The sequence below is a fragment of the Arvicola amphibius genome, chromosome 2 (genome assembly GCF_903992535.2).
Source record: "Arvicola amphibius chromosome 2, mArvAmp1.2, whole genome shotgun sequence".
In the NCBI taxonomy this organism is placed as follows: Eukaryota; Metazoa; Chordata; class Mammalia; order Rodentia; family Cricetidae; genus Arvicola; species Arvicola amphibius.
The window spans coordinates 80,970,463-80,990,004 of NC_052048.2; the positions used below are offsets into that span (position 1 = coordinate 80,970,463).

Sequence of the window (19,542 nt, forward strand, 5' to 3'; positions counted from 1 at the left end):
CATAAAAAAGGCTACTTATGATAGGTCTACAGCCAACATCATAAGTGGAGAAAAGCTTGGAATGAGGCAGGGCTTTCACTACCTCCACTCCTCTTCAAACGGTGTCTGAAAGCCTAGCTACAGCAATAAGAAAAGAAAATTAAATGACTGCAAGTAGGAAAAGAAGACAAGCTCTATTTGCAGATGATATAATATTATATGTAAGATATCCCAAAGATTCCAGAAGAAAACATCTAGAAATGATTAACACTTTTTGCAAAATGGCAAGATACAAAATCACTTTACAAAAACCAGTAGCTATTTTCTAAACAAAAGCAAGCATGCTGAGAAACAAATCATATAAACACTCCCATTCACAATAGCCTCAAAACACAAATAAACAAGCAAACCAAATCACTTAGCAATAGATCGAATCAAGGAGATGAAAGTCTTTTACAGTGAAATTTTTAATTCTCCGAGAAGAAAAGAAAATGAGGAAATCAGTAGACATAGAAAGACCCCCTGAGCTCAAGAATTAGTTGAATAGATTGTTTTAAAAAGACTATCATAACCAAAAGCAAACTACAGATACTACAGATTCAATGCAGCCCCAAATAAAACCTTGATGACATTCTTTTCAGAAAGAGAGAGACACAGAGAGAGAGAGAGAGAGAGAGAGAGAGAGAGAGAAGAGGAGGAGGAAGAGGAGGAGGAGGAAGAGAGAGAGAAAGCTCAAGGCTGAATCCCATATGAAATCACAAAAGATGCCAGATAGACACAAAAAATCTGGAATAAAAAGAATAAAGCTGGAGAAATCACATGCAGATTTCAAGCTATACTGCACAGCTAAAGTAACAAAAACAGCATGGTACTGGCTTAAATATAAACGTAGAACAATGGAACAGTGTGGAATTACAGAATCAAACAAATTGACAGTTGCCTGCACCCCAAAATCTTTTGGAGGTTTATGGTAGGAGCCAGGGTTCCTCACTCTGGTTGAAAACCTAGATCCATTTCATAGGGACAAGAGGTCATTTTAAAAATCAGTAAGGCTTTTCATCCATGCAGGCAAGTTTATGCCAACACAAGCTATTTTGCAGATAGCCTGTTAGCTAATAAACAAGGGACATACCTCCTCTGCTGCTGTTACATCTCTGCTCCCTCCCCTGCACTTTCCCCAGAGCAGTATTCTTTGGTATGTGAACTGAAATGTCTGCCTCCCCTCAATCTGACCTGAGTGCACAAATTAGTTGTATTTTGTTTGTTCCTTTGTTTTCAAGCAATATATACAGTAGCCTGTTACCCGAATAAACAAGCTGGCCTGAAGCAGACTTTCAAGGGGTTCTTTGCTAGTGCTTACTCACAGCTGTTTGACACCCTAGCCTCTGTTCTCCCCTAGGTCCTAAGACCACCAGGGAGCCTTGGACTGGTAACTAAAGAACAGAATAGAAGATCCAGTTGACAGATGTAATTAAAACCACCTGATATTTTACAAAGATACTGAAAACACATAGTGGAGGAAACACAGCATCACTAACAAATGATGCTGGGAAAACTGGATGTACACATGTAGAATGAAATGAGACCTGTATCTATGACCCTGCACAGTCACCTTCAAATGGATCAAAGACCTTGGTGGGAAACCTCAAATGCTGAAAGAGCTAGATTAAAAGGCAATCGGAGAGGGTTTTCATAATAATAAAAATAATGATGGTGATGACGGAAAGTGTACTGGCAAATGAGCGAGAGTGATTCAATGGTAAGAGGACAGCTTCCCTATAGAGTAGAGCCAGAAGAACTCAACGCTGGTATTTTAAAAACATGTCTACACACAGATTTACCTATACCTCTCACAAAACTATCTTTGCAATATGAATCGCTCTATAGGTCCTTAACTTTTAAAATCTAAACTATAAAACTCTGCTGTTTAGTTTTATGTCAACTTGACACAAACTAAAGTCATCTGACAAGAGGGAACCTTGATAGAGAAAATGCTTCCATAAGATCAGGTCATAAGCAATCCTGTAGAGCATTTTCTTAATTAGAGATTCAGTGCAGGAGGGCCCATTCCATTGTGGGTGGTGGCCCCTCTGAGTTTGTGGACCTGAGTTCTATAAGAAAGCAGGCTGAGTAAGCCAGGGGAAGCAAGTCAGTAAGCAGCATCCCTCCAAGGCGTCTACATCAGCCCCGCCTCTAGGATCCTGTCCTGATTTCCTTCAGTAATGGACTAAGATGTAGACGTGTAAGCCAAGCTGCAAACGTGTAAGTAAGCCCTTTCCCCCCTAACTGCTTTTGGTCATCATGTTTTCACACAACATAAGCCTAAGACGAATTCTGAGAAATTAATAGAGAAAATCCTAAGTATCCTTGTGTTTGATATTGATTGTAAAGATACAAAACCAAAAGCAGTGATCCATATGAAAAACATTTGATAACTAAGATTTCATTAAAATTAAAACAAGCATTCCATGAGAAATATTACAAAGAAAATGAAAAGACCATCCACAGATTGATAGAAAATGACTACAGGTATCCAAAGCCTACAGAAAACAATCCGATAGTTTAAATGGGCAAAAGAGAGTAAGACAGCACAACCAGTAACATGAGCAACATGCAGATGGTAAGCAACGACAAGAAGAATGTTCAGCATCATACAGCATTCGGAGACTGTAAATTAAAACAGGGAGAGATGCCATACTTCCAACCAACAGATGCTGAGAGGGAAATGGAGTGACAGAAATGTTCATTCTCTGCTGGATGGACCCAAATGGCACAGGGTCTGTAAGGTATTTTAGCAGATTCTAAACAAACTGTAAAAGCTATCATTGCATGACAGTCATGCTACTTGGCAATTATCCAAATTAGCTGAACATGAGTGTCTACACAAAATCCTGCCCATAAGTGTCAACAGCAATTGTGTTCATAATATCCAATCAAGATAATCAATCAGTGACTAAACATACTGTGGAATATAAAAACTAATATTCAGTAATAAAATTAAATGAGCTTAAAAGCTTTAAAATTGAAGAAGTTTAAATATACAAATTTTAAGGGAAGTTTATCATCTGAAATGGCTATATATTACATGATTCCAAATATATGGCATTCTAGATTTTTAAAATGGATTGGCTAGGCAGTGATGGTGCATGCCTTTAACCCCAGCACTCGGGAGGCAGAGGCAGGTGGATCTCTGTGAGTTGGAGACCAACCTGGTCTACAAGAGCTGGTTCTAGGATAGGCTCCAAAGCTACAGAGAAACCCTGTTTCAAAAACAAAAACAAACAAACAAACAAAGGAATGGTGGCTGTCAGCAACTAAAACAGAGCATAGGAGCAGGAACAGACAACACACAGAGGATTTGGGGAGTTGGGGATCTAGTCTACATACTTAAAGAATGAAAGCACAGAATAAACTCCAATGTAAACAACAGACTGTAATATAATGGATCCATATGATCTCATCAATTAAAACAAAAGTTCAAAACTAAGGAAAGATGTTTATAATAAAAGAATTGGAGAGAAGGAAAGAGAACATGGGAATCTTAATTACTGTTCAATTTCTATGTAAATCTAAAATGCTCTGAACAATAATGTAACAATTAAAACACACAAACCAAAGCTTTTCTTATCCTTCCCTTTTTTTTTTTAAGATAGGATCACAAGAAAGCTGGGGATGGTCTCAAACTCACTACTTAACTAATGGCGACCTTAACCTTCCTATCCTCTGTCTCCATCTCTCAAGTGCTGGAACTAGGATTCCAGCTGTGCTCCATTCTGCCCCGTTGTATGCTGTGCAGGGGACCAAACCTGCTGGTCTGTGCATGCCAAATAAGCACTATACACAGGAAAGTACCTCTCCAATCTGAAAGCTAAGATAAGGTGCTATAATATATAACAATTTTAAAGGTAAGATATATAGAAATAAACTAATTAATGTCCACTTTCTCCACCAATGAGTGACACTTCTCTCCACCTCTGCCATGAGCCAGTTCTCAAGAACTAGACAAGCTGTTTTCTACACCCTGTTCATGCTGTCCAACAGACGCGAAAGATGAGCCACATGAGCCACTTCAATATACCCACACCAAAATATCTACAAAAATATTTCAACATACAGTTTATATAAAATTAATGAGATTCTACATTTTACAGTTTTTAAATACACATATATTTAATATGTAAAGCTAATACCAATAAATACACTAGTTTTTGTAAGAAATGCTGTATCTTTAGATTTTACAAAATTCATAATTAAAAATTTTGTGACTAACTATGTAGTGTAGTGGTAAAAAGAATGCTTACCTACCATGCCCAATATGCTGAGCTTGAACATAACACTTACATACATACCTCATAAATACATACATACATGAGAAAAACAAGTTGTTCAAAAGCCACTTATCATTTTCCAATAATTAAATCAGCTACCATGAAATGATTAGCTATCAATTGCTTATAAAAATAGATAAATCTAGATTATTTTAGAAAAATTGACTTAACCCTGAAAAAAAAGGTGTTTCAATTTCAAAAGTACATCTATCCAAATAAAATATATTTACTGGCATTAATATCAAGAAAGTAGTAATGAAATTAAATTCAAAGAAATAATGTATGAATATAAAATTAATTCTAAATTTATTAACAAAACATTTGTCATAGCATGGTTTCTATAGCAAGTTATATAGTCTGAAATCTTATAATTAAAATCACACTTGTTTTGCAAAATGTGTTAAAGTATTATTGATTTCTACAGTCTAAAGTACCAAATTACAAGGACGCTTTTCTCCTTTCCTTGGAGCCCCAAATTTAGCTCATTTACATGAAATGGGATATTAATAAAAATTTTAAATTACGTTGAAGCAGTATGTGTAGTGTACTGTATCTGTGTATGCGTATGTACATATGTATGTGTGTGCCTATGTAGTACATGTACATTCCTATAGGTGTGTATCTGAATGTAGGTGTATACATATGTATCCATGTGTGTACATCTGTGTATGTGGCATGTGTTTGTTGTATATGTGTGTGAGAGTATGTGCATATAAGTGCATGCATGTATATGTGTATAATATGTGCTTGTGGACAAGTGTTTGCAGGTGTATATGTTTATGAGTATGTGTATGAGTATATATATGCATGTGTATACACATGTGCTGTGTGTGTTTTTACATGTATGAGTAAATGTATGTAAGCATGTGTATGTGTGTGCACTCATGTTTATGCATGTGTAGGTGCATGTATATGTACACGTGTATACACTTTTGTGTAACTGTGTGTCTGTGTGTGCACACACGTGCACATGTATTAGTCCAGGATAGAGTGATTTTTTTGGTCAGAAAAAGAGATGAGGAAGAGAAAAGGGAAGAAAAAGAAGATAATAGTTGAAATAAAGTGTTAAGTTAAAGGGTACCATAGTGAACCCGAAGGAAGCCTTGAGCAGCCCAGCAGCAACATGCAAATTTGCCCCTATTCTTACCCCAATGAATACATGCAGAATCTCACAGAGGACTTAAACATGTTGTACAAAGTCATGGTTACCATGAAACTTGTTTAAAATGTTATCATAAACAAAAGCCTTGGCAGCTCTCTAGAATTAGTTTTGTAGATGTAAGCAAAGAACAGCATACATCAACCCACTGCAGGATATGAGAGAGCAGAATCCAGTCCTATCTCTTCCTAATGAATTCACACACCCATCAGCTTGGGAAGTAGGGTCAAAAAGAACTCCACAAGCCACAAAATGTAAATTCGAGAGTCTTTCCAGCATCCCACCTACCTCCCAACCCTTATACACACAGCCCTACACTGGTCCCTGCTCAGCCCAGTCCACTTCCCAGCAAGTTCTGGAACAAGGAACTCAATGTCAGCTGTCACACAATATGCCAACCTTTCTTGCTTATGTTCCACCAATGATCACATGAGTCGAAGCCGTGCTCTACCAATGGATGTCTCAAAGTCAGTATCTCTTTAAAAGATCAAAAAAGTGTTTTAGTCTTTTGCCTATGATGAGCCTTCACAATGGTGTGTGTTATGGTTTGAAACTAAAGTGTTTCCAAAAGCTCAAAATTTGAATGCTTGTACCTGTTTGTCAGAGCTGTTTAGAGAGGTTACAGAAGTTCTAAGAGGGGCCTTGCTAGCAGAAGTAGGCACTAATGGTCAGCCTTTAAAGGTACTATTGTCTCCTCGTACCAGCCTGCTCTTTCTTCTTCCTGGTCAGACATGATGTGAGATTATTGTCCTAACTAGGTTTCCATTACTATAATAAGCCCCATGATCAAAAGCAACCTGGAGAAGGAAAAGGTTTAGTTGACTTAAACATCCCATTCCCAGTCTGTCATGAAGGAAAATCAGGGCACAAACTCAAGTTATAAAGTGTAAGTTTAGAGAAATTTATTTTAAAAAAAAATGTGGCGTATTGATTCAGGGTAAAGTGGAAAAAGGACATATACATATTGTGTGTTATAGAAAACATATATATATATATACATACATACATATAACTCTCAATTTTAATATACCAAGGTTCATTATGACCCATGCTATCAATGAAAAATATTCAACTAAGAAATCCAATTTCAGTGCATCATCTATCAGTAATGGCAATGTATATTCAATACCATTATAAGTTGGATGTATGTAATCTCGTTTTATATTTTAGAAGAGATTACAATTAAGTGATTGTCTTGAGTCTCACGGAGACTCTGAACCTTTAAACAGTGTTGAGACTGAAAAACGATAAGGACTTGAAAAGTTGGACTACATGCATTGTGCATTATGATGTGGCCATGATACAATGGGGGGCAAGGAGAAGATGTGGTGATTTAAATAAGATAGTCCCCATAGTGGCAGGCATTTTGATTGCTTGGTCCCCAGTTGATGCTGCTTTTCAGGGATGCTTAGGGCAAGGCTTTAAGAGTGCAAAGACTCCTGCCATTTCATGTCTGCTCAGTCCTTTGTGCTTAAAGTGTAAGATGTAACATCTCCACTTGCTGTTTCAGCCCCTAGGTCCACCTGCTGCCACGCTTTACTGCATGATGGAACTTAAACTGTAAGCTCAAATATACCTTTCCTTCTACAAGGTACTTTGGTCATGGTGTTTTATCACAGCAATAGAAAAGTAACTAATTCAAAAAAAAGAGTAACTAACACAAGAACAAAGCTAATGAATATATCCTCCTACCACCATACTTTCTTAAAGTCCATGCTCTTTTATAATATATAACTGGAAATCTAAAACCATTTAGAAAATCTAATAGCTACTAATTTTATTAAGCTCTTTTGTTTTTACTTATGCAGTAAACAGTAAAACTGACACCAATCCCTCAATTTTACTATAGTTCTAAAGTGCTTATTTTCATAAATGCATACATTCATCTGTCAGATCTGAAATGCTTTGTCTAAACCATTTCATATGGAGTTAACTAAGTTTTTACCATAATGCCTTAGTGTGCTTAGGAAACTGCTCAGATAAGCATGTCATGTAGTATATTAACATGAAGATAAAATCCTCCATGGCAGCTGCCAGCAGTGAGACTACGGGAAAATGAGATTGGTAGAAATTGACTATCATCCCTGAGCTGATTGACAGTCTCATCCCTATGGTAGCCTCAACAACTGAGTTTTTGAGGGTTTTGTTTTGTTTTGTTTTTTTGTGTTTCTGTTTTATTTTGTTTTGTTTTGTCTTGGCATCATGATCTTCTCTGTTATTTAACAAGTTGAAGTTGTTTGTAACAGTAAACAACTGCTTCTGTCAGATAAAACGCCTGCTGTGTTTTCAGTCAGGATCAGATCACAATGATCACAGACAGTACTCCCCAAACAAAGAAACCTGCTTACTTATTTGTTTCAATCATACAGTGCAGCCACTTCAATACTCTTCTGATCCTATGTAAGGATTAGCTTGATGGCCAGAAAAAGGATATACTTAGGACCCAATGTGGGAAAAGTAGACAAAGTACAGTCTCAGCTGACACAAACTGTACAGAAGGCACCTATATTTGCTGGCCTGTGTCTCTAGCTGAGAAACCAGTGTCAGGGGGGCTGTCCTACACTACAACATTTGTGTCACCAGCTCTAGCATTCTGAAGGCTTCATAGGTGGTATTTTTCCATTAATGTGTCCACTAAGTGGTTCCATTTGGAACCTAAAAATGTTACCATCTGCAAAAGGAAAACATTTCATACGGAACCTCCTTTGTTCCAAACACCTAAAAGGATTTCTATAAACAATAAAAAAATAAAAGATTTCAAACAGTTGAAAACATTTTTTACCAAAACCTAAAACACATTGGGAAACTGGTACTGAGTCAAATTCCCAACAGCAGAGCAGCTGTAACCAGCAGACACGGTCAATGAAAAGAAGATACAAATAAAATGTCTACTTCAATATCCAACCAGGCGGCATCTTTACAGACTGAATTTCAGTAAAATCCTCTCTTCATGAGCAAGGAAATATGTCTACAACATGAGCAAGCAATAAGGCAATCAAGTTGTGTTCTTAACTGATAAATCACATATTTTCTAAAAATGCTCAAATAACAAGCACAGATTATATATTTATTTGAGGTCTTAAATACTAAATATGAAATAAATGTTTATTCAAGGATATTTATATTTTAGATCTACTATGCAAAGACCTAAGAGTAAACATCATAGCTAGACAATAGAATATGTCATCTCTTTGGGATTGGAAACAGAGTCCATCCCATCATTCCTTCTCTGTCCAAGTGCCCTCTCTAATTAAGTACATCACTGTATGGCTGTTAGCCTTGTTGCTGTGTTCAAATGCCCTGCCAAAAGCAACTTACAGAAGAACTTACAACAGGAAGAGCTGTTTTGGCTCTCAGTTCAAGGTTCCAGACCATCATGGTAGGGAAGTCCAAGCAGCAAGGACCTGAGACAAGTGGGTACATTATGTCCACTGTCAAGAAGTGAGAAATGAGTTTGTCCCCTCTTTTTCCCTGCATTGCAGGACCAGGACCAGGCAATAGTACCACTTATGATTAGGATGTTTTCTCATCTCTATTAAGGGGATGTGGGAAGGATGGGATAGTCAATGAGTCTAAAATTTTAACAGAGATGATAATAAGAAGTAGCGTTCATCTTCCAAAACACATGTCAGAGACATTCAAATCAACTAACTATGCTTGCTTACACAGAGCCAGAATGTTCGTGGCTTTGCATTTAACAGTATTGGCATGCTTGCTCATCCCTAAAGTCAATGAAAGTATCTCCTAAAACCACCAAACCATTTCATGCATAACAAGACATTCTTTAAGAATGATCTTACTCACTGTTCTTCTGGGTGAGTATGCCACTTGTTTTTTGTTGTTTTGTTTGGGTTTTTTTTTCTTTTTGCTTGTTTGTTTTGCTTTGTTTTTACTTAATTTTAAAACTTGCTGAATTAATCTTGAAGTCTTGTTGCAAATCTTATCCTTTGAACATGATAACTTTAAAAGCCACACAGCCACTACGGAGGCATCTAAGAATGTCCTTTGTCTGAATGCCCATGCTTCGCTCTAAAGTATGTTCTCTCCCTTATCTTAATGAATGCTCTGATGCTTCCCTCTGTCTTGAAATTCTTTTCTGAAGTGTTGTCAAGGATCTGGCTTTCCGAGTGTAGTTCCTGAAGAATAAGGACACAATAACAGAGCATCCTCCCTTCTCTTGCTGCCCTCCATCAAGTTATAGCCTGTGACTGAGTCTCTGGGAAGATGGTTAGGGAACACACTCAGAATTCACTCTGCAGGTTTATTCCTTGCCACAGATGGTTCTAAGATCAAGATGTAAGAAATAGTACTGCATTTGCCCTCTGAGCCAGGGCTCAGTCACATGCTCTAAGTAAACTTTTCTGGAGCCGCATACTTCAAAGTTATTACCTGCTCATTGATAGTGTAGAAATTTTCCTCTTCATCTGGCTCCTCTGTGCTCCTCATAGAGCAGAATCAATGAGAAAGAGAAAAGACCAAGTAGGGACCACCCTCATTGTGAGTGGTGCTAACTAGAGGCTGAGAATGAAGTTCCAAAAGCAATCTGTACTGTTAAAATAGGAAGCCCATCAGTTATAAAATGGGGCTCACATCACCAGGTGAGCACTATTATTCCAAATCAATGCGATAACTATAGCAAGTCAGCAATCTGTACAAAAACCTCAAATATTTGAACAAGAATATTTTGAAAACATTATTTACTCAATAATAATAATAAAATAATACTCTTTTCTGCAGACTAAAATAAGTAAAATTAAAGCAGTTTAACATGCTGCATTTTATAATATATGGGTGGTAGATATGGTAATTATTAATGACTCTGGCAATTCCAATGACCTTAGGCTTAAGAATAGAAAGGTTTTCCTCCATGCTCCTTCAGGCAATGGATTTGAAAAAATAAGAGAATGTCAAATTTTAAGAGTCCTTACTGGAAGGCTGAATTTTCTAAAAACAGAACAAAAAACCAGTGACCCATGGGTAACAGTGAGAACTCTTCACTTCTGTCTCCTGTTGTTGGCACTGTCCTCTATTCCTTCATGCCAGGAAAAGCACTAGAGTGCCTGTCTACCTAACCTGTCTCTTTTGCATTTTAGGCTGAAGTGTCTTAAACCCATAGTCATCTTTGATGCCAGGAACAGACCACCCCAAGGTGATAACAGCCCTCTAATTTGGCAGACTACATGCTGGAACAGAACATAGAAACAGATGGGTACTCTCAGGGATGACATGATTGACAGCTTAACAATTTAAGGGACCATCTTGCAATGACCTGAGCTGAGACAATGGTGGGCAAAAGTACACCATGACCAAGACTGTCAACTATGGATACTTCTTGCGCCTGCCCCTATTCTTCCTCTGTCTAAGTCTAAAGTTCATATCAGTAAAAGGAGGATGAACTCGTGATCATGGGACCTTTACATCCCCTTCTTCCCAACATGGTGATGAAATTTTCTTCCTCTCTTCTCACTATTACTCACCTCTCAGCCAGCAGGCAGGGGGCAGGATTTCTCCTCCTCTGGCTACTCAGTCACCCACAGGTAAAGCAGATTGCTTCATAGCACTTTGTACATAACTGTTTTATAGCTGGACTGATTCTTTATAAGAGTGGTACTTTTTCAAAATTGATGTTTGATGTGGGAGAGTCTTCTGCTTGAGTTGATTTCATTGACTAATAAAAAACTGCCTTGCTCATTTGATTGGCCAGCCCTTAGGTGGGCGGAGTAGACAGAACAGAATGCTGGGAAGGGAAGTTAATAAATCGCCATGCCTCTTCTCTCTGAGCCAGACTGCTGTGCCTCTCCTCGGGGTGACAGATGCGATGAAGCCAGCCGCCAGGTCAGACATGCTGAATCTTTCCCGGTAAGACACTATCCGTGGTGTTACACAGATTATTAGATATGGGTTAGTCAAGATGTGAGTAAGAGGCTGAAACTAATGGGTCAGGCAGTGTTTAAAAGAATACAGTTTCCGTGTAATTATTTTGCATGTAAAGCTAACCATGCAGGAGCCAGGCGGGATGAAAAGCAGGCCGCCTGCAGCTCCTCACTACAGATGTTTAAGGTCTATTTGCTTTGTTTCTAATGTTTCGTGAATTGACACATTTATTAAGTATGATGATATAATAACAAAAAATTAATCTGAATCTAAGTAAAAGAGATTTTTTTTCCCTATAAAATAACACTCAGAATGTGCATATCTCACTTGACTCTTTCTTTCTCACCTGATTCTGGTAAATCTGGACATGAGCTGTGGATTGGGTACACAATGAAAGTATTCCTTCCCTAGAGGGCCCACATGAGGTTACGGACCAAGATTACCCCTGTTCTGTGCATAAGGAATCACCACTAGACACTCGACTGTATGGTAAGTGGTTCGGAAGGCTGGGGGCAAACATGAGCACAGTGTGAGTGGAGCACAGAGAGGAGAGGGACACACAGAGCCCTGTGTGATCTCAGCACAGATGCAAACCTCAAGAGTAAGTAGTGCTGGAAACGCCCAAGCAAGATATAAAGCTTTAAGGACTCAGCAGAAGCATTTTGACACCAAACTCCTGCATGTACCGCCAGATGTCTTTTGGAAAGGGAGGGAAACCCCAAAGCCAGCATATCTGAGCTATTGGAAAGACAAACATGGTGGATGCTACAATGCCTGCTTCAGAACATCTGCATAATGCTCAAGGGCAAGAGGAAGTGAAATACGCAAACTGTGTCAAGGTATGTGCTAGAGAGAGAGACTGAACTGTGGTATGAAGTATCTAAAAATGTATCATAGAAATGAATGGTGGAGATTTTAAAAAGCACTACCAAGAGCTTTGGCAATAGCACATGATGTGTTTTAGTCTTAAGGATGAGTCTAAGAAAATAAAATGAAAGGAAATGTAGTCATAACTCTAAACCACCTGGCAAAAGAACCCCTAATTAAGTGCAGGAAAGGCTACAATGCAGACAACTGGGCACATACCACCAAACTGTTCAAGGGAAACATCTGTGGTCAAGCACTGGCTATAACCCCAGGTCTGACAGCTGGCCTAAAGCCCAAGGAAAGCAACATTCTTGTGGGGATACACTTTACTTAAAATAAATGCAAAAATCAGAAGCCTTCAATAAGCATTAATGACAGAAAGAAGTTCAAATCCTGGTAGCCAATACAGCAAAAGTCTGAAATTCAAGGAAATGCTCAGAAGCAGTGGACATCTTAAATCTCAAGTTGTATCCCAAGAGGGAAGAAGAGCTTCCAGCAATGCCAGCATTCCCCATGGCTCACAAAATCTGTTTACGTACTTACTGTGCATGCTGCTAGAAACTGATATGTGTCAGTAGGCAAAATGAGTAATGCCTCCAATGCTTTGATATAAAATTACCACCGGGGCATCTTTCTTGTCCATGAGCATCATCAACACCATAAGCACAATAAAATATAAATTGAGAAAGAACTGTGTCTCATGGTGTCTTGTTAGGGTATTATTTCTAGATATTCTCATCAGCACCTGGTTCATATGTCATAACTACAAAATAAGTAGGATGGATGGTCCAGGAGCAGCATGGTGGTTACCAGGAACAGCATAAATATTAGACATATTTTCAATAACTGGTTGACTGGTTGATTTCACCTGATGGGAAAATTATTCTTTTATCTCCCTTTGAGAATAATCAAGGATTCCAGAAGAGACTCTGTTCTGTCTGGATGCTGGCATCGTCAACCCTTAAGGAGTAAAAGTCTCTGTCAAGTGTAACTCCAGGTTCTGATGCAGCTCATGCACCATAAACATGGAGAGGATTACACTAGGGAGAGCAGGGAAGCTATGAGGTTCAAAAGGTGTTCTCTGCTTATGTTTCTCTTTGGTTGTTTGCATGTTTTTGTTTTTTAATGTTCCCTCAGAAGATCTATCACTGACAAAAATTCCTCCTCCAGCCAACAACACAACTGGAAAAGTAGGAACTAGCTGGCAATCCAAATGAATACCAGATGAGGACAAGAAAAAGAGAGAAGGGGAGGGGAGGAGAGAAGGTAGAGAAGGGGAGATGAAGGGAAAGGGGGAGAGAAGGAAATTGGAGGGAAGGGGAAAGGCAGTAGCCTCAACAGAAGCACCATGCATAAGTAAGTACATAAAGCCAATCTCAGAAGCCATGTGTTATTAATCCCAGTGTCGGGTGTGGGATATCTCCATAGGAATTATTGGCCAGAAAATCTCATGGTATCCCAAAGTAAGAGAAGCTAGTACCATTCCTCTAAGCTGACCATCAGAACTGATCAGTAAGAGCCTTCTGATGAAAACACATGCATCTTGGTTACAAAACAGTAAAACGATGCTGGAACTATACTGGAAGCTTCCTCCCTGCTGGTTAGCTTTCATAGTGCCAGCAGTTGCTATGCTGGCATCTCAAGGAGGAAAGTCAGCAATGGTCTTTCTCAGCTTTGGACATAGCATGATGTAATATCCACTTTCCCAGCAAACTGTGCTTCCTGGTGTAATAGTGGTACACTGCTATGGAGATAACCAGTTGGTTGTTGATTGAATCAGCGGTCTGCTTCACTGGAAGGAATTCATGTCCAGTACTGTGGATCTGGTCAAAGACTAATATTTGGGATCACAGGCCCTAGAGATGAAATTACTACTTTAGTAAACTAAATGGACATGTTGTCAAGATCCTTTCTAGATATTCATGTTTATGCCCCACACTAGCACTGCTTTGTCTTAATCAAAGACGCTAGTATTTCCAGTGAACAGCAGTTATGCAGATATTTATGATTGATCAAGGCAGGGCTAAAAACAAGTGACTGGAGAATTCTTGGCCTTAAATGAGACACCCAAATCAGTTTTTAAGGCACATTGTAAAAGAAGGGGTAGAAAGAATATAGTCAATGGGAAGTGGGCAATGAAGCTCTGTCTTAAGGGCATGGCAAGGCTGTGTCAGTCACAAATTCACAGCAGCTATTGTTGCCTGCACAGAGATTACACAAGACAGTCCATCAGTATCCAGTCATAAGTGGAGGAGGGGCTCAAGGGCCCAGGCCCATCTAGGAGAGCTAATAGTAGGTGAGGACTGCTGGGCGAGAGAAGTCAGTGTCTCAGTGACATGACCCGTGGTGAGCTATTCATACACCTGTGGATAACGCCAAGACCCATTCCTACTCGGGCAGCCATGGTTATACTCAAAAAGATTAGGAAGTAGGATGGGAACTTGGAGAGAGGGAGAAGGGAGAATGGAGTTGAAAGGGAATAAGAGAGCTAACAGATAAGTGTGACCAGAATATATTATATACAGTATAAAACTATTGACAAATAAATTTAATAATGACAAAGGGAGAAGGGAGAGAAAAGGAGGTAAGGAAAGAATGAGGAGAGGACTAAGTACAACTTCCCTGGGATAACCTGAAGCAACCAGTGCTTTACCCTTTACACCTTCCAAACTATACCTCATTCAAAGCATTAACTACAAAGTAAAGTAAAGATGATATATCAGCCACCATGTGACTCTTAACATCAACAAGCATCAAAATACATCAAGTTCCATGAGTGGCAGAGTAACACTAAGTAAGCAGCACTGGGGGTGCTAGTGTGTTAAAGCAAAATAGTAAAGACACCAAAGGTTATAGGAGTCAATGATCTGCTGCCAAAACGTCACATATAATGGAGAAACAAAGCCCTATACTTTATTTCTCATAATTTCCTTTCCAGAGAAAAATTACAGTCAGTATCGGCTTCATAACGCACTTGTTATATAGAACACTGGTTTCACCACAAAAATTTCCAGACAACAAATAGCAAAAGCCATTAGCAACTTGTTAAATATTACCATTTTTAAGAATTTATAGGCTTTTCCTTGAGTGGCGGGCTGGGGCCCCTTTGTCACATAACATTTAATTTCTGAAAATCTTATGGCAAAAGAATGAACTGCTTATGGAAACATGGTAGAAGCCGTAAAAACATCTTAGGTTCCTAAAAATAAGCAATTAAAACAGTATGCTAAATAAGTACAGCATCAGTAACATTTTCCACTTGGATTACAGTATAGGCCACTGCTAGTTTCTGCTCCTGACTCTTGTACTACAGAAACCTTTTAGAATTCTTTTTCTCACAACTGCAACATCACCAACACTGTCAGTAATAGTAGGATGCTTATATGTATGCTTTGATTGCAGACAACATGTTATGATGGATTTATATGTCAACAGCTAAGTTGCAGTACTACATGAATGAACCAAAGACTAACCTTGATATTCTGTACATTAAGTTCACTTTAAATCAAAGAGATTACCCATCATAATATGTGGGACTCTCATTGGACCATGGCTTTAAGAGAATGATGGCAGGTTTGCAAAAGCACACAGCCATAGACATATCATTAGCCTTCATCCGAGTTTCCAGCCTGTTGGCCTCACCTTCTGTGTTAGTTACTTTTCTATTGCTGTAATGCAACACCATGATCAAGGCAACTGACAGAAAGAAGGGTTTGGGGTGGAGGGGCTTACAGTTCCAGAGGGAAAGAGTATATCATGGCAGGGAATCTTGGCAGTATATGGCAGACTTAGTAACAGAAACCACTAAGATCTCACATCTTGTACAACAAGCTGGAAGTAGAGAGAAAACTAGAAATAGTACATGGCTTTTGAAAGCTTAAATTCCGCTATAAGTAAGACTTCCTTCAGGAGAACACACCTCCTAAACCTACCCAAACAGTGGCACCAACCTGGAACCAAGTATTCAAACATCTGATCCAATGGGGGTCATTCTCATTCAAACAACAGCACTACACATTTCAGATTCTCACAACTGCATGACTTAAACCTTGAAATAAATCTTTTTATGTCTTCCAAGGCAGCCTTAGATGCATGAAACCCTATCTCAAAAGCAAACCAACACAAAACAAAAACACATTTTTTGACTTGCAACCTCTACCTTTCAACCCATCTGCACAAGCTTCAGTTCGTGCCCACCTAATAGAATTCTTGCTGCTGAGGTCTTCGAATTTCCCTTTCAATTGTCTCCAAGCCTCTAATTCCCTAGTTCTAATCCTTAGACCCTTCTTCTAATCAATACAAGCCAAAAAGTAATTGAAACTAGGATATGAAATCTGCATGATAAATAATGCACACTCACATATGCAAATCCCACAGAAAAGAAAATTTATATGGTAAAGGCAGTTTACAGCATCTTAGTTCTTACATGTGTATCTAAAGGTAAGTGTAGCTTAAGTGTGAAGTATGCATTAAACAAAGAATGCAAAGTTACTTCTATACCACTAGAACTGCAATCAGAAATAAAGGTTAAAGAAAAGCCCAATTTCCTTTACAAAAATCCAATTCTAAATTCAGTGCATATTCACTTTGAAATCCAAATGTCCTTTACCATTTTGCGGGACAATAGTTAAATTTCAGAGCTCTAAAAGAATTGTGTAGAAGACTATTGCAGCAGTCTAACATTTTTAATGTTAACCTTCATGAAGACGTTCCAGGTCTGGCAAGATGATACCACAGCCCATGCTGCTCTGCCAAGGGTCAGGTTGTTTATCCCCACCTGTAACTCCAGCTCCAGAGGATCTAACGCCCTCTTCTGGACTCTACAGCCTCCTGTACTCACATGTACACACACACACACACACACACACACACACAGTTTAAAAAATAAATCATTAAAACAATAAAGCAATAAGACATTTCAGGACATAAAACTCAACTAAGACCAATATTGATTCAATGGCCTTACTTCAGTATCATACTATAGTACCATACAAAGGGGAACAATCCCTGAGGTTTAACAACCATACCTTACCTCCCACATCAGTCGGTAGTCCATATTTTCATCCAAGTCTTCAGGCATTCGCTTCTCTCCAGCAAAGGGTCCAAATTTTTCACCCTATAGAGCAAAAATCATCAATGTAACAATCAGCTACTAAAATAAATCAGTTTATCACCTGGAATCCTTTTCATCCACATCTTCACTTTATAAAATATTAACTATGTAAACAAACTACAAAGCTAATACAAAATGTTTCCATGTTTTTTAAATATAGTTTAATCTGCTTTAGTCTAAAAGTGTCAATACACAATAGAGAAGCCAACATAAAAGGGTTAAACCACTCCACTTTCAAATTCTGACAACATCTGAAGACTGTACTCTACGCATCCATCCTCCTCACAGCCTTTGGCAGGGGTTGAAATGAAAAGCACGAGTGTTGCCTGACTTGAGAGACAAGCCCACCAACCAGAACATCACCTGGTTTCCATAAAAATCATAAATCCATCCTATTTTGCACAAGAAAGAAATAGCTTACCAATCTCAGAGGAAGACTGTTCATAAATAAAATTTAAATTTGCCTGTCAATCTTTGCAGCAGCCTGGTGGTCATACTTTGAACAGGTAGTATCAAAATGTGTGTTTGGAAGTCTACTGCATGAGAATCACTAGGGCGGTTGTTACAAATGCTGAGTCCTACACTTTGTTAAAACCAGTCTCTGGAAACCGAATGTAGAGGACAGAATTTTGATGGATACCCTGATGAAAATCATGAGTAGAGGCCTTATAAACCATGAGGAAAAAGATCAAGTGGATAACATGAAGTTTTGATCTGTCACCTGTGTGGCATAGATTCTGAAGTGTATCGACTGTGAGGTATAGACTCTGAGTGTACCCACTGTGAGGTGTAGACTGTAAGGTGCAGGCTCTGAGTGTACTGACTGTGAGGTGTAGACTCTGATTGTACCAACTGTGAGGTGTAGACTCTGAGTGTACCAACTTTGAGGTGTAGACTCTAAGTGTAACAACTTTGAGGTGTGGACTCTGAGTGTACCGACTGTGAGGTATAGATTCTGAGTGTACCGACTGTGAGGTGTGGACTCTGAGTGTACCAACTGTGAGGTGAGGAATATGAGTGTATCAACTGTGAGGTTTAGACTCTGAGTGTATCGACTATGAGGTGTGGATTCTGAGTGTACTGATTGTGAGGTGTGGACTCTGAGTGTACCAACTGTGAGGTAGAGACTGTGAGTGTACCAACTGTGAGGTGTAGACTCTGAGTGTATCGACTATGAGGTATAGACTGTGAGTGTACAACTGTGAGGTATAGACTGTGAGTGTACCAACTGGGAGGTGTAGACTCTGAGTATACTGATTGTGAGGTGTAGATTCTGAGTGTACCAACTGTGAGGTGTAGATAGACCTTGCTGTGTCAGTTGTGAGGCTTGGTCCCTAAATGTGTGGAAACTTATCAAGACATATGTAATAGTAAGGGGCAATTATATTTGTTCATGTGTGTACATATGTTTTAAGATGTGGTCTCATGTACCCCAAGATGGCCTCCAACCTTACATACCTGTCCATCCAGGTATGTGTGTGTGTGACAGAATAGATACAGCCATTGTAGTATTGAAGCAGACACTGAGAAGCTGCTTTTACTAAAAAGTCCTGTTTCTCTCTTGGGTTTACAAGATAACTAAAACCATAAAGAAAGCCCAGCTTCTCTGTCTTGGCTTTGTGTTTGTACTTTCTTTGGCAGAAAGCAAAGAGGGACGCTATGGTCCTTAACTTTTGTCTCAACTCACTTTAAACTCCAAGAAGAGGGAAACTTGTCACTGGATGAGGATGCACCTCAGGGATTAACAGAAAACAAGGTAACGGTCTAAAGGATGACCTTGCAGGACAGATTTGACCTAGAGAATAACAAACTTTAGGACCACACCTCACTATGATGGTACCATTATGCATGTTTCCTCCCCTCAGCTTAAACCTAAACCCCATGGCAGCAGGCCGAGACAGCCTTGTGTCATTTACACCCCCTAATTAGTTCCTCTTCCTAATGTGAAGAACCTTCTCTCTCTGCTTTACCCCATCACCCCTCTGTAACTAGGTGTGTTGTGGGTGGTGGGCCAAGTCCAGCTCTTTGGAGCTGGGAAGTAAGCTTTTCACCCTAAAAAATTATTCAGAAAGAGTATGTGGTCCCTGATAAGATCTTAGTTCACAAATAAGCAGTTATTAAAAATAAAATTAGAGACAACTGGAGTAAAGTGAATACGGGCTGGTATCAAAAGACATTGGGAAATTACTGTTTTGTCAAAATTAAAATAATATTTGAAGTAC

General features: G+C 38.9%; 1 protein-coding gene across 1 annotated transcript in view; it reads right to left on the bottom strand.

Moving 5' to 3' along the window:
• Prdm5 (PR/SET domain 5) overlaps positions 1-19,542 on the bottom strand; it is a 172,068-nt gene that overhangs the window by 142,576 nt on the left and 9,950 nt on the right. Inside the window, exon 2 of the mRNA XM_038319175.1 lies at positions 17,240-17,323. Coding sequence (XP_038175103.1) covers positions 17,240-17,323 — 84 coding nt within the window. The remainder of the gene's footprint in view (positions 1-17,239; positions 17,324-19,542) is intronic.